Source organism: Glossina fuscipes, unplaced genomic scaffold (assembly GCF_014805625.2).
Source record: "Glossina fuscipes isolate IAEA_lab_2018 unplaced genomic scaffold, Yale_Gfus_2 112, whole genome shotgun sequence".
NCBI classification, from domain to species: Eukaryota; Metazoa; Arthropoda; class Insecta; order Diptera; family Glossinidae; genus Glossina; species Glossina fuscipes.
The window spans coordinates 679,731-693,388 of NW_023998455.1; the positions used below are offsets into that span (position 1 = coordinate 679,731).

Here is a 13,658-nt window from a genome sequence, read left to right on the forward strand (position 1 = left end):
AAGTTCGCAATTGAGTTTTTTTTTTTTTTTTTTTGATTAAGAAAAAAAAAATTAAAAAAATTCAAATAGTGAATAATGAACGACAGTTCATATGTTGTTGTACGTTTTCCCCACAACAATTATGTTGCGCTTCGCTTAGATTTTAACTTAATTGTCCTAAACATAACAAATGCAGATATCAAATAACTACATTGGATATATGCATAAACATAGAAAATACAAAGACTTAAAAAAAAAAAAAAAAAAAAAAATTTTTACTATTAAACGTTAAACACTTTCCAGGTACGTTTTCATAGTGAATAGAGAGACCAATGACCGGCCAGCCGTACGGTGTGTGTATGAAGATAATAAAACTTAAAACTATTACCGCAAGATTGTCATACTTAGCACATAGAGAAATTTTGCTTCGGGTCTCATATGTAAAATTGACACCAAAGTGCCAACAACGAACTTAATATTCTTCTGGTCATAAAGCATTTACAACGCAACACGATAGAGAGTAGACACCTTCTCTTTCATTTACAAGTAAATTGAGAAGGAGTCGACAGCATATTCATTTATAGTCCGGGACCAACGTAATAAGAATGCTACAGAAATATCATGCGAGTCCTTTGTCACAATTTCTGGCTTTGCATAACACGCAAACAACGCATAATCATTTGCATGCACATACCTTGGCGGCTGCAACAATGGCAGCGAATAGTCAACATCCGGCATTTCAGCAGCATCATCATCATCATAATCATAATCATCCGCAACAGCAGCAGCAGCAGCAGCAGCAGCAACAACAACACCAACAGCAGGCAGCTCTGTTAGCAGCAAATCACAATCACAATCAATTGCATCCGCATAATCAACAGCAACATCATCAACAATTAACAAATCATCTCAACTCTCCGAATAGTAGTAATAATAATAGCAACAACAACACTAACAACAACACTAACAATAAGAACCAAAGTACAACACAATTGGCAAACTCACCTACACATGCCCATCGTAATCATTACCATCCCCATCATCATCATCATCATCATCATCATCATCATCATGCACATACGCAAGAATTTATTGAAGCGGCCGCGAGTACTTCACTTGACGTGGGTAAATCGTTTACAATAGCCGCCATTTTAGGCTTACAAAAGAGTGCCATGGAGCATGGCACACACGTACACAAGGACTATAACAACGTCATTAATCTTTCATTAAACGGTGGCAGTAATGGTACCAACGGTGGCAACAGCAATACCAGCGGCAGTCGGCACAATTCACCCAATCAACTTAGCAACAATAACGACGACGAACATTATCAACAGGATATTCATAATAATAATAATAGCAGCAACAACAACAACAACAACAACAACAGTAGGGACACTATCAACTTAAATAATGGCAGCAAGTCGAATATTTGTAATAGTTTTACGGTAACCGGGAATAGTTTTAATTGTGATAGTAGTGGAGCAGCAATGCTAATGAATCGTTATTTGCCAACGTCCGTGAGTACAACTGCACCGACGTCGGCATCTGCGGCGGTGGCCGCTATGGCCCATCAACAACATGCTTGCACTAATAGCTTTGTGGCGGCGGCAGCAGTGGCTGCGGCTGCTGCTGCCAATGTTACGGGTGCACCATCTGCTCTACAAAGTCTTCAGCAATTGCATCAACATCACGCTCATCAAGCGAGCTTAAATTTTCAACGTGAAAAACTGAAAACAGGTAAAAAGTATACCATAAAAGCCGCTTAACCAAACTTTTTACTCTCTCTCTCTCTCTCTCTCTCTCTCTTTTTCTCTTTATTTCTATGCCATATCGCAAAAGGTTCAGGTAAAAAATCATCGATAAAAAACAAACGTGTACGCACTATATTTACACCGGAGCAACTGGAACGTTTGGAAGCCGAATTTGAACGACAACAGTATATGGTGGGACCCGAACGTTTATATTTAGCTCATACCCTACAATTGACGGAGGCCCAAGTCAAAGTTTGGTTCCAAAATCGGCGCATCAAATGGCGTAAACATCATCTGGAATTGACGCAACAACGCTTAGCCCTCTTAAGGCAAACCCAGCTGACAAGCAATGCGAATAATAGCAACAATGGCTTGGAAACCGTAAACACATCATCGACAGCTTTGAGTGCCAATTGCGAGGATTCTGATGAAATAAAACCGGGCGATGATATAAGGACTTTGTCGGAAAGCCGTCAAGATTCAGAATCTGAATTATCAGTATGCAATGACTCAATGGATGGCGATAGCGTTCTGGACGGCGAAGAGGATGGATAAGAAGATTGGTAAGAAAGAAAAATCTAAAAAATTCAAGGCCAATGTATATAAATGCAAAAAAACATATACATAAAGAATTTATTAAATATTTAAAATTTAAACAAATTGTAAATAAAATAAATTAAATAAATTATTACTAAACATTATGAGTTTTTTTTTAAGGAAAATAGAAGACACAATGATCACCTCACACAGCGAAAACCCCCATCAAATTCATCAATTCCTGAGGAGCATGTAGTCTGGTCCAGCGATAAAGCGGTACGAAATTACCGAACGGTTCCTTAGTCGACATTGTAGAAGACTTTCACCTTAGTCGGTATAAAAAATGTGAACAAATCTCTATAGGAATCGCTAAATCGCTTCAGGTCGATCACTTCACCCATACGTCTAGCTGAACGCTTTGCTAATATGGAATTTTAATGGGAACACTCCCTGAACCTAAGCTAATTTTTTGTATGGTTTTTCGTTAAACGAGCTTCTCGGCGAACTTCACTTATCATAATTCAAGCATTTTATATGTCCCGCCGAGTGGTTGAAGACTGAAGCCGAAGATTTTCAATCTGCTGGGCCAATAACTAGTTCGAACTATTATTAAAAGTACAAAATTCCGCATTTAACTTACTTTCTTTGATGAATGAATAAAACTAAAAAAAGTACTTATACACTTTTCACATATGATTGCTCCACAGCCGATAGTGAATCCACCTGCAGCATTGCTATTCACGAGCAAATTTTTTATTTTAAACGTAGCGGGCGAGGTTTCGTCGACTACACGGGACGGATGCGAACCTCGTGTCGACGATTGTCTATGCCTGGCGACAGACCTAATTGCATATATTAGCGACATGATTACGGCGGGGAAGGTATCTGCGTCTTTGCCATACTTTCTCTCAGTTTAATTGTACATAAGCTAATCAGATTTTTATTTATTTATATTCTCAACTTAATAAGATCTTTTATAGGTCATCATCATTATATATCCATCAGCCAAGGATGAGATGTATGTTCCAGAAGGAAAGCAGAGACAAAAATTCGAACATATATTCTATGTAGCACTTGTAAGAAAAAAAATGGGGCCAAGCCTATCCTAAATTTAATATTTTTTTGCAATACTTTAATAAGGCGCAGAAACAATCTTCGAAAAATCCGTAAAGTATGTAAATTCTGGACCAGCTGCAAGTTCGGACTACACCTAAACGTATCCGTCCGTCCATTTAACGTCTGCCCAATTATGTAGTATCGGTGGCAAACATTCTCTCGTTCGCAAGAATGAAAATATCACTTAGAAATTTGCAAAAGAATTTAAAGATGACTCAAACCGCTCGAAGGACACGCCTACACCGTCCTCCACGTTTATGCAACGAAAACTGTGAACCCTTTGCTTTCCGTGTTTTTTGCTTGTTACTCATAAAGTAAAACACACACACACACACCATATAAATTTGCACTTTTACTCTGAAAATAAAACAAGTCGGACGCACCCATTCCATATTTTAGAGTAGGGAAACTTACTTCTTAAAATTACCATGATGGGTATAAAAGATTCGGTCAAGACCGAATTCAATTTTTTTACTTGTTAAGATTTCATCGCATAGATACTTGGCTATGAAATGAATGCCACGTTTAGTCGATACAGAATTTTCAGTTTTATGAAAAATGTGAACAAATTCACATTTAAATTTTATTTGTTCAAACGTAGTGGATTCACAGGGAGAAACCTTTTTCGAAAATTCTTCTAAATCGATGAAATCTCTTGGTCACTACCCTTAGTATAGATTAAACCGTCCTAATATCACCTATGGGTTCTATCAAATAATTGCAGACTATCGAACATCAGAAGAATCGCCGTAAAAGATAGTAAAAGAAGATCAAAATGTTCCATTCAAACGTAATAGAAGGAAGAGAGTTAGCTCGAATTAAGTAACTACGAACGACGAAAGACTTTGAAATAAAAGAAACTGGAGCAACAACTGAAATTTGGTGAGAAGGGACCAAATCAGTCATGAAGGGGAGGGAAGCGTTATATTGTACACAGAAGAAATGGTCGATGAAAATGTGCCTGTGTATGAGTGACGCGACTTACCAATCGTGTGCACTGCAAGTTCCAAGTCCAAAGGTTATTGGAGAAATTGGAAAAGTTTTCAGTGCAGTTTCGAGGGACAAGTGTGCTGCTTATGTCCCAATAACGCCTAACTGGCTACATATAAATATTGCTATGAATTTTTCAACATTTGTAGCGAAATTCTGTTTTATAAACCTTTGACATAAATTTCAAAGGGAACGTGCGTGATGGAACTTAGAAGAGCGACAATGTGGCGATATGTGGTTTGTGGAAACGATGTGAGCTATAGTTTGGAGGCTCACAGATAGTAAGTGATCATCGCCTGAGGGCGATGCTGAACAGCCGAGTATGGGTTTGCGAAACCTATGTCTGAAAGGAACCTGCAATCGACGAATGCATTCCCGACGGTCAAATCAAAATGTCTATCGTTGATAAATATTGCATTTTACGAAAATTTTACTGTCATTGACTGCTAAATATACTTTTCTGTTGTAATTTAAATTAATAAAACAAAAAATATTAAATAAAAAAATGGATGAAAGGAGATATAAAAGGAGTGTTATGTAAATAATTAGTTTGTTTTTGTTGTAATTTTTTAAAATTAAATTAGCTATATATACTCGTGTGCCTACTTTATAGCCCATTCTATAGAATAGTATATTCTATAGTTTTATGAACTGTATTTCTTGCCCAGATGCAACTCAGTGGAAGGCTTGCATATGTTACTGCATTTTTATAGCCATCACAAAGTATATATATTCTTGACCAGCATCAAATTCAAAATCGATTTAAGCATTTCAGTCTGTCCGTTTGTCCTTCTATCCGGCTGTCTGTCTGTGTAATGTCTGTTGCAAACAGTTTCCTTGCCGGAAAAATGAAGCCATCAACTTCAGGTTTGGTAGAAACATTGGAAATTCTTGCACGCAGGTTGGTATTGAAAATGGGCCAAATCATACGAAGTACAAGCTCACAGCACCATGTAAACTAAGAAAATTTCTGTTTTCCAAAAGGGGAAAAAATTGGTTGGGGGCAAATGGGGCAAATTGATCGGGCTTACATAATATTATGCGTAAGATCACGATTCAAAAATCCTAGAAACCATATAAAATCTTGATCAGTTTGAAATTCGGAATGCACTTAAAAATGTCCATCTGTCCGGTTGTCCGTTTTCCCAACTATGTGGCATTTAAGGCAAACATTCCCTCGTTCGCAAGAATGAAAATATCGTTGAGAGATTTCCAAATCCAGTTATAGGACACGGCTACAAGTTCCACACGCTTATGCAACAAATACTGTGAACCTTGCTTATTACTCATAAAATGCACACCATATAAGTTTCCACTTTTAATCTGAAAATGAAAAAGTTAACTAATCTCAACCAAATTTTATCGAGCATAAAAACGTAATTCTTTTAATTTTTTTTTTAGTCGCTAACGGGTAAAAAAAGATTCGGTCACGATCGAATATAATTTCCCTATTTTTTAATTTTTTCCTGTTGCGAAACAGAGGACGACAATCGGACTAATCGATCTGTTAGATTTCTTTAACGTTTCCCGATAACATTCAAAAATAGATCGATTTCATTTAATACTAATATGATTAAGGACTATTGCAATGCGATCATAGAAATAATTCCATTGATAGATCAAAACAATTAATTGAAAATTATCCGGTCTTTGTAGAACGAAAACAAATGTAGATTTCTTTACTGCAATAATTACATAATTACATTATAAAATACAAAATTTTTAAATATAAAATATTTTAATAAGATATATATATATATATGTATATGTTGATAAAAATTGAAATAATTTTTTTTTTATCATTTTATCATATATGTATAACAGAATTGCAAGAAATTGGAAAAAAAAAAAAATTCCATAAAATACAATCATACAGATTGTTCAACGTAATCCTTTTTCAACTCGTATGTGCATAACAGCCCTTATCAAGTTTGCTGCTGCTGTTGTTGTTGTTGTTGCTGTGCACACGACATTTGCAATTTCTTTTCACACAATTTTTTTATATGAATTTGATTAGTGGCCTCGGCTTGACGCAAAATTTTTCTTATATCCCCTAGACGTTCATATTTATTGGCTAACAAGTAAGCGGATTTCAATTGACCAATGAATATATGCGAGGATATGCGCAATTCGATGCTATGTACGCGTTTAGTTAAATTATCCAGCATCATTTTAACATCGGATTCATGGGTATTTGTCGCCGAATTAATCGCTACAATTAATATTTCATCGATATCCTGACTACTGACACCATTATTGCTACTAATACAACTTAATAGGTTATCGACTTCAGCGAGACGTTGATTACGTGCTAAATATTTCGCTGCACTTGCAAATATTTTCAAAGATGTCAATTTGTAATCTTGGATTATTCTAAAAATTAATTAATCCAAAGATTAAGTTTGCATTAAATTAAAAAATCGAAAGATTAGAAGACAAATGATTTACTTACCTATAAACTAAACCAAAGCCTTCTTCAATATTTTTCCCGCATAATAATATTAATAAACAAATTTGGATTTTTTCGGGAGTGTTATCAAATAAAGTCGGCAATGTTTTTGACGATTCGAGACGTATCTAAAAAAATTTGATTAGAAATTTCAGAAAAAAAATTGGTATTATTCAGAAAGATGTTTTCACATATTCTGTGAAGAAAAGAAATAAGATCACGGACCGTCTCTTAAGTACTAACATTGTATGCAGTTGATTCTCTTAATTAAAGATTAAAGTTATTGGAATTTAAAGTGATAGCTTACAACTCTGTATCAAGTTATTTTCGAAGATCGATAAGTTCGTTGTGCGGCCTACTCTCAATACCAACCTAGTTGTAAGAGCTTTGAATATTTCTGCTAAAATTAAACCCTCAGTATAAAAAAGAAGAATAGAACTGATAACCTATAAGATATATTCATCTAAAATCAAGTAAGCTTGCTATAGTCGGTCAAGACCGGTCGTTAGATACCTTGCATCATTTCGCTGAATGTAGTTATTCCTACAAGGAATTTTGTCCGTGACCGAAAGGTGGCCCTATACGAACCATTTTCAACAATATTCGTCCTTGGACGCGAGTAAGTCACCGAATTTGATCAAAATGTCTTAAAAATGCAAGTTGAGTGCAAGAAAGCAAAAGCGACTTACGGACAGGCGAAGTGAAAAAAATGTTTTCAAAACGATTGGTATAAAAAAGGCGGATTTATCTCAAGTCGTTTTAGATGTTGCAGGCAAACTTGTAGCGCAAGTGATTATAAGGTATAAAAGAAAGCTTATTCCGAAAGAATGTTAAGAACGTATTATTCATTGCTCATGTTTTTCACATTTTTCTAACGCCATATGAATTTCCGGCTGATTTCTTTTTGGCAGTCGCCATGTTCAGGGCGTGGCCTATTTTCAATACCAACCCGATTATAAGAACTTTTAAGGTTTCTGCGCACAAAAAAAAAGAAAGAACTAACAGCCTCTCTAAGAGCAAGTAAGAATAACGTAGACCCTGCACCACTTTTTTTAATTAGACGGACAGACAAGCTTAGAGTGATTTTGAATCACTTTCTGAATCGATCGGTATAATATACTGGTGAATCTACTTTAAGCGCTTCCGGAGATTGTATACATCCACACAAGCTTAATCACAGGCACTGTAGGGTGTGGAAAGGTGCAAATATTCCTTGGGGCTGAGCGTAATAAATGTTTCGGAAGAACAAGCTGATAAGCTAAAACTTCCAGCTGACTTTAGTAAGGTAAGTAAGACATACATCTTTTATATACATAACTTTCGCTGTACGATACAGTTGCTACAGTCACTTAACGCTATCTCGTCCAGCAATAAAGTGATGAGTCGAGAGAATAGTTTAATTTAAGTATCACTAACCTTTTTAAGTATTTTTTCAGTTATAAGACCACCGCCGGCAACGTTTACACCTTCTTTGCAATTCTCCATTTCGCATTTAGCTAAAAACTTTGCCACATCCAATTGCCTTAGTATTGTATTGATGTGAGCATTCAAAGATCGGGCATCCATTTGTAGGAAAAAATGATTACCGCCACAAGGTGTTGAACTATTACTGGACACACTCGAGCGTCGATTTGAGTTGATCGATTTCGACGATCTTGGGGATTCCGCATTAATATTTTCCCATTGCAATAATTCTAGTTCGCCTTGCAGGTGTAAGTGAGCGTTACGTAAATGTTGAGCATTGGCATGCTGCTGTTGAAAACTATCACAGTTCATTGTGTAAAATTTGACACAAGTCATGGATGCTCTGATCGGATCCTGTAATAGTATTTGCAATTGATATAACGAATTATACATTTTTTGCGTTTCCAAGCAACGACAGGTATGCAACAGTGTAGGTCCCCATATTATTAAACGTTCATCGTACTCTTGCAATTGCTTTATAAGCTGCGATACTTGTCCGCTCTTTAACGATTCCATATAAATGAATTGTACGAATATCTCAGATTCCAATTTTTGTATGAGATAATAATTTAAAGCGTATTTAAGCTCATCATGTTTCATAAGAAATTGTACAATATCCGCATGGGATCCATAAGTGAGAACGTAATATAAGCATTCGTCGAAACAACGTGATTGTCTCAATAATTGCTGACGATTACCGATTGAAGAATCGTATAACGAATATTGACCTTTAGTAATCCGTTTCAAATTCGACAAAGTATTTAAAATATTTAAAGCTGGTTCAGGAATGCGTTTAACAAAGTTATCTTTACGCTTTAACGACAACAAAGACACTAACGATGAACTGGAATTGCGTATTATCGAAGCCCTTTGCAAAGTTTCCGGTTGCGGTTTCGATAACGGCAATGATTCAATCAGCTTTAAGATCTCACGCAATAACGGCGGTCCATGCTGAGGTCGCTTTATAAATGGTATATCAGATGATTGGCTATTATTGTTAACCGCTTTCATTGGAGAGCCAAAGATACATTTACAAATTGTTGTATTGAAGGTAATGTCTGTTAATTTGGTCATGCAATGCAAAAATTTTTCCCGTGCTTCATATATAAAGTAAAAAGAAAAGAAAAAAAAACAAAATTAAAACATTATAGTCTGGCAAAGTCGGCATTGGAATATCCTACATCAAAATTAGACTGTTCTACCGTACAAAGGGTCAATTTTCGTGAAAATCCTTATTAGAATAGGATCCAAAAAATAGGAGGAGAAAATCTAAAATTTGGTACTTTAGCTTTCGTTTTATGAGAGGGCGTTCCTCCGGTCGGTCAAAAGTTTGCGCACTAACTTAGAATATCGAAATGCTGTTGTACAATGAGTTTTAGCGAAAAATTTTGAAAATTTCAATTTTTTTTCCATACAACGACTTTTTACAATAGGGCGTTATATGTGGAGCGGTCGAAAAAGTGGACCGATCCAAATCACAGGCAATAACGGTGTTGGACCTGCATTCGTCATTGCGACTTGCAACTTAAACATAAAAATATCAGGCAGACATCAGACTGACAGACAGGCTTAGATCGATTTAGAAAACGATCCCAAACCGATCGATATAGTAAAAGCTGGGTCTACCTTAAGCCCTTCTGGGTGCTACATACGCCCGCACAGACTTAATATACCCCGTACCACAAGTGGTGTGGACAGGATTCTAAATCGATCCATATAATAAAAGGTGGGTCTGTGTTAAACCCTGCTACATACGTCTGCGCAAACTTAATGCAACCCTATACTAGAAGTGGTGTAGAGTATAAACATTTTAGTCGAGCAAAGTCGATCTGCGATACATCGTATCGGACAATACAATTCTTCATCCACTTTCGTTATAATATACCGAATAAACCGAAATACCGAATATACCGAATACTGAATATACCGAAATTGCACTATATGTAGTCATGTAAAGATTTGCATTTCATAAGAAGGTTCCTACCAGAAATTAAGGGACAAAGTGTGAATCAGTATAATTTCAATGAAGTTCGGTCCTTTTTAACCAAAAACTAATTTTCATCACAAGGTACTAAAAATTGTGAACAGTTTTCCTGCAAAAAATTAATTTTCATAAAAAACCGTTTATAGTACAGATCCAATAATAGTATAGTCCAAATAATACATCTACGCAAGCCAAATTTTGTGTAATTAATTTTTATGTAAATTTACCACTATAGACCAATTCTCAACAAAACACATTAAAAAATTTTATGTAACGAAAAATCATATTTTTAATGATCTGCTCCAAGTCCAATATTATATTAACGTAGTTGTCAGGTCAGATGATCGGAGATATTACAGATAAAAGCAAGTGTCATTGTAAAACTAGCTCGTTCGGCACTAACGTTTTATGCAACAAACACGCCGCAGACGTTTACATTCGGAAATCCTTATGAAGACGAATAGACAATCGAAACTTTCTTACCGGACAATTATGCCCTGGGATATTCTACACCCTAGTATTCTTCGGCCCATAATTTTGCGTACGCGACACTCTTGCCATATAAAGGCTTACTTGTTGCAAGCGAGGTTATGTGGAAGCGGATCCAAAAAATTGAACCATCCAATTCGAATTTTTCACATCCTGATAGGTTGTTACTCAACGATTTTTGTGGAGAAATTTTGAAAAAAGCAAATTTTTTATACAGAGACTTTTCTAGAATAATCCGTTATATTGGGAATGGTTGCAAAAATATTTATAATAAGAAGACCTATTCCATCCATTTCTGTCGAGGCCTATTAAAAATTCAAATCAAATCATTTTTCTTATATAAAGAACTTTTTCTTTAATTAATTCATTACAGAAGGCGTTTTTTTTTTTTTTTGAAAATCTTATAATCCAATCCATTTCCAACACGATTCCTCCTTAATGCTGAAGACATAGAGACACATCGGACGGAGAGATATGTTCAAGTTCTAATACAGCAAATGTTTTAGTGTATAAAAAAAGAACCAAAACAGTATATAACTTACCCGTATCAAAACAACCGGCTTTTAGGCAACTTAAACCGTGGGCAGCCATTACACCGGCTGTAGGGAAACCACATTTTAAGTGGACTTCTAAAGCTAAATCCCAACGTTCAGCTTGCAATAGAGAATCGGCTAATTTACGTAAGTTTAAAGGATCGCGCGGTATTAAAGATTCACAGCCATTTTGCACTACCGATATTATAATTTCGGAATGCTCAAGTATCGTTTCCACCTCAGCAGGAGCACCGCGAACCTTGAGATAAATATACAAAAAAAATTCATTGTGAATCGCATTATTGGTTATAACTCAGATTGCTGTAGCTCCAACTATAGGTTGCTAAAGCTTTTAAGAGCCTTCAACTGAACTAAACTTTGGCATTTCGACTTTAGGTCGAAATATTTGACTTAATTTAATTTCGCGAGTCGCCATTTAATAAGAAAGACTGCGATAAATGAAAACTATAAGACTTTGCTGCAAAGGGTAAGGCAATAGTGTGCGTGCTACATCATGTACTCTGCAATGATAGGTAATCGAAAGAATTTTGAAAAGATATATATTCATGTTCACTGACACTTCGATTCCTTGCTCAGTGATGGATTATTATATAATATCTGCACTATCGCAATAACATGTGCAGATGTAGCAAACGTCTTTCTTCTTTCTTATTTTCTCGTCCTGGTGTTCATTAACGACCCCCCTTACATTGTGAATTTGATAAGATAAATGGGATAGGCGTGTACTAACGCACAGGAAAAGTGATGAACAATCCCTCTCTTTTGATGGTGTCAACTTAGAAGAAATGACCACCGTTGATGTTTTGGGCATGAGAATGCAAAACGACGTCCATTGGACACAACACGTCTTCGAAGTGTGGAAAAACGCATTCAAGGACTTAAGGACTTTACTTTTTTAAAGCGGTGCAAAAAATACTTCACTGCATACAATTTCGGGTCAAAGTTAGAGTATAACTTGGATGTGTAGACGGTAGCCAGCAAACGTGGGAAATTCTCGACCGCGCACATCGAAGGGCTCACACGCTCATGGACGACGACAAACGAAAAGTTGTCGAAAGCTGTCGATATTTTCGAACAGCGGTATAATGTGGGCTGTGTAGCGTTTATGTGTAGATATACCCAAAGGAAGTGTTCCACAGAAATAAAACGGATTTGTCTATCAACTAAGTACTGTAACAGGACCACACGGCGTTCTTTTTTCTTTCGATCTTTCCCACCCTGACGGTACCATTTCATGTTGTACGTTCGCACAAGCACTACTTTTGTTCTCCGTCACATCAAGGTGCCCCTACGTACGAATAAATAAATAAGTAAATAATATACCTTAGCAGCTACGGCTAAACAGTTCATCATTTTCGCCACCAATTCGTAATCGACTTCCGGATTGGGTATCATTAAATTTTCCAGCTTACGACAATGATATAACAAGAGATTCACAGCCTTTTGTTTATCCTCATGATATTCCAATATTGATAGACACAATGCCACACTAGGTGAATGTTCATAACAGAATTCCTCACGTAATAGCTTATCGTGGGTTATATTGCCACTTAATTTCCATTTAAACCGTTCTATAAATGTTTGCCGGACCTTTACCGGTATATTAACAACATTTTCCGTTGAATTACGACAAGTTTTACGTTGATTTATATCCTCTGAGCAACGGTAACAATCATTACAAATACGCACTTCAACATCTTCGTAAAGTTCGGGTATACGCATGCGTTGTGTGGAACAAGCAAAGCACACCACACGACCGCAACGACGGCAATGATGGCGACGCATAAGCATGGTAAATGCCGCGCGACGGCAACACATACAATGCGAAGCCTCTTCATCACGCACCCATTCCAAACGATTGGGGGCTTGCTTGGGCATTTGAAAGGCTCCACATAACGAATCCAATGATTGTTGCGTGTCGGTAGTGCTTTGCGAACAAGGTTCTGAATTTGAATTAACATCGAATACGTGATAATCTAAAGCTTTTGTAGCGTATATCCGCAACAGTAAATCTATGCAGTCATTAGTGATCAGATGATCTGTTTGATATAAATTGAAATTCAATAAAATAAATGCTGTAGTATTAATGCCGTCGTTCGAAGTGCCTAACTGAAACGACGTTTTATGATCCGATTTAGAACGTATATCGTAGATATGCCCGTGCTTGTCAAAGCAAAAGGGACATAAACTATTTGTTGCACCCATTGCTTCGATAACTCTTTCTGGGGGTTTAAGCTCTTTGCGAATCGTTTGCAATATTTTATTAAGCAATTCAAACTTTGTATTCATTATCAATTGTTCAATTATTAACAAAGGAAACTTGATTAAATTCCAAAATTCTT

General features: G+C 36.3%; 2 protein-coding genes across 2 annotated transcripts in view; one reads left to right on the top strand and one right to left on the bottom strand.

Moving 5' to 3' along the window:
• Positions 1–584: 584 nt before the first annotated feature.
• LOC119639228 (homeobox protein Hox-B1a) lies at positions 585–2,288 on the top strand. The gene is made up of 3 exons (XM_038036509.1): positions 585–859; positions 962–1,719; positions 1,822–2,288. The coding sequence occupies exons 1-3, from the start codon at positions 585–587 to the stop codon at positions 2,286–2,288; spliced, it is 1,500 nt and encodes a 499-aa protein (XP_037892437.1).
• A 4,013-nt stretch (positions 2,289–6,301) lies between these two features.
• Positions 6,302–13,658, bottom strand: part of LOC119639229 (zinc finger FYVE domain-containing protein 26 homolog) — a 13,899-nt gene continuing 6,542 nt past the window's right edge. Inside the window, exons 4-8 of the mRNA XM_038036511.1 lie at positions 12,640–13,658; positions 11,305–11,554; positions 8,242–9,386; positions 6,829–6,953; positions 6,302–6,749 (exon numbers count right to left, since the gene is read on the bottom strand). The exon at positions 12,640–13,658 is cut by the window's right edge and continues 792 nt beyond it. Coding sequence (XP_037892439.1) covers positions 6,302–6,749; positions 6,829–6,953; positions 8,242–9,386; positions 11,305–11,554; positions 12,640–13,658 — 2,987 coding nt within the window. The remainder of the gene's footprint in view (positions 6,750–6,828; positions 6,954–8,241; positions 9,387–11,304; positions 11,555–12,639) is intronic.

Excerpts from the sequence above, each read along its gene's own strand:
- LOC119639228 (XM_038036509.1), top strand. The coding sequence starts at position 585 with ATGCTACAGAAATATCATGCGAGTCCTTTGTCACAATTTCTGGCTTTG. Across the intron at positions 860-961 it reads TTGCATCCGCATAATCAACA|TACAACACAATTGGCAAACT; the intron begins GCAACATCATCA and ends TAAGAACCAAAG. Across the intron at positions 1,720-1,821 it reads ACGTGAAAAACTGAAAACAG|GTTCAGGTAAAAAATCATCG; the intron begins GTAAAAAGTATA and ends ATATCGCAAAAG.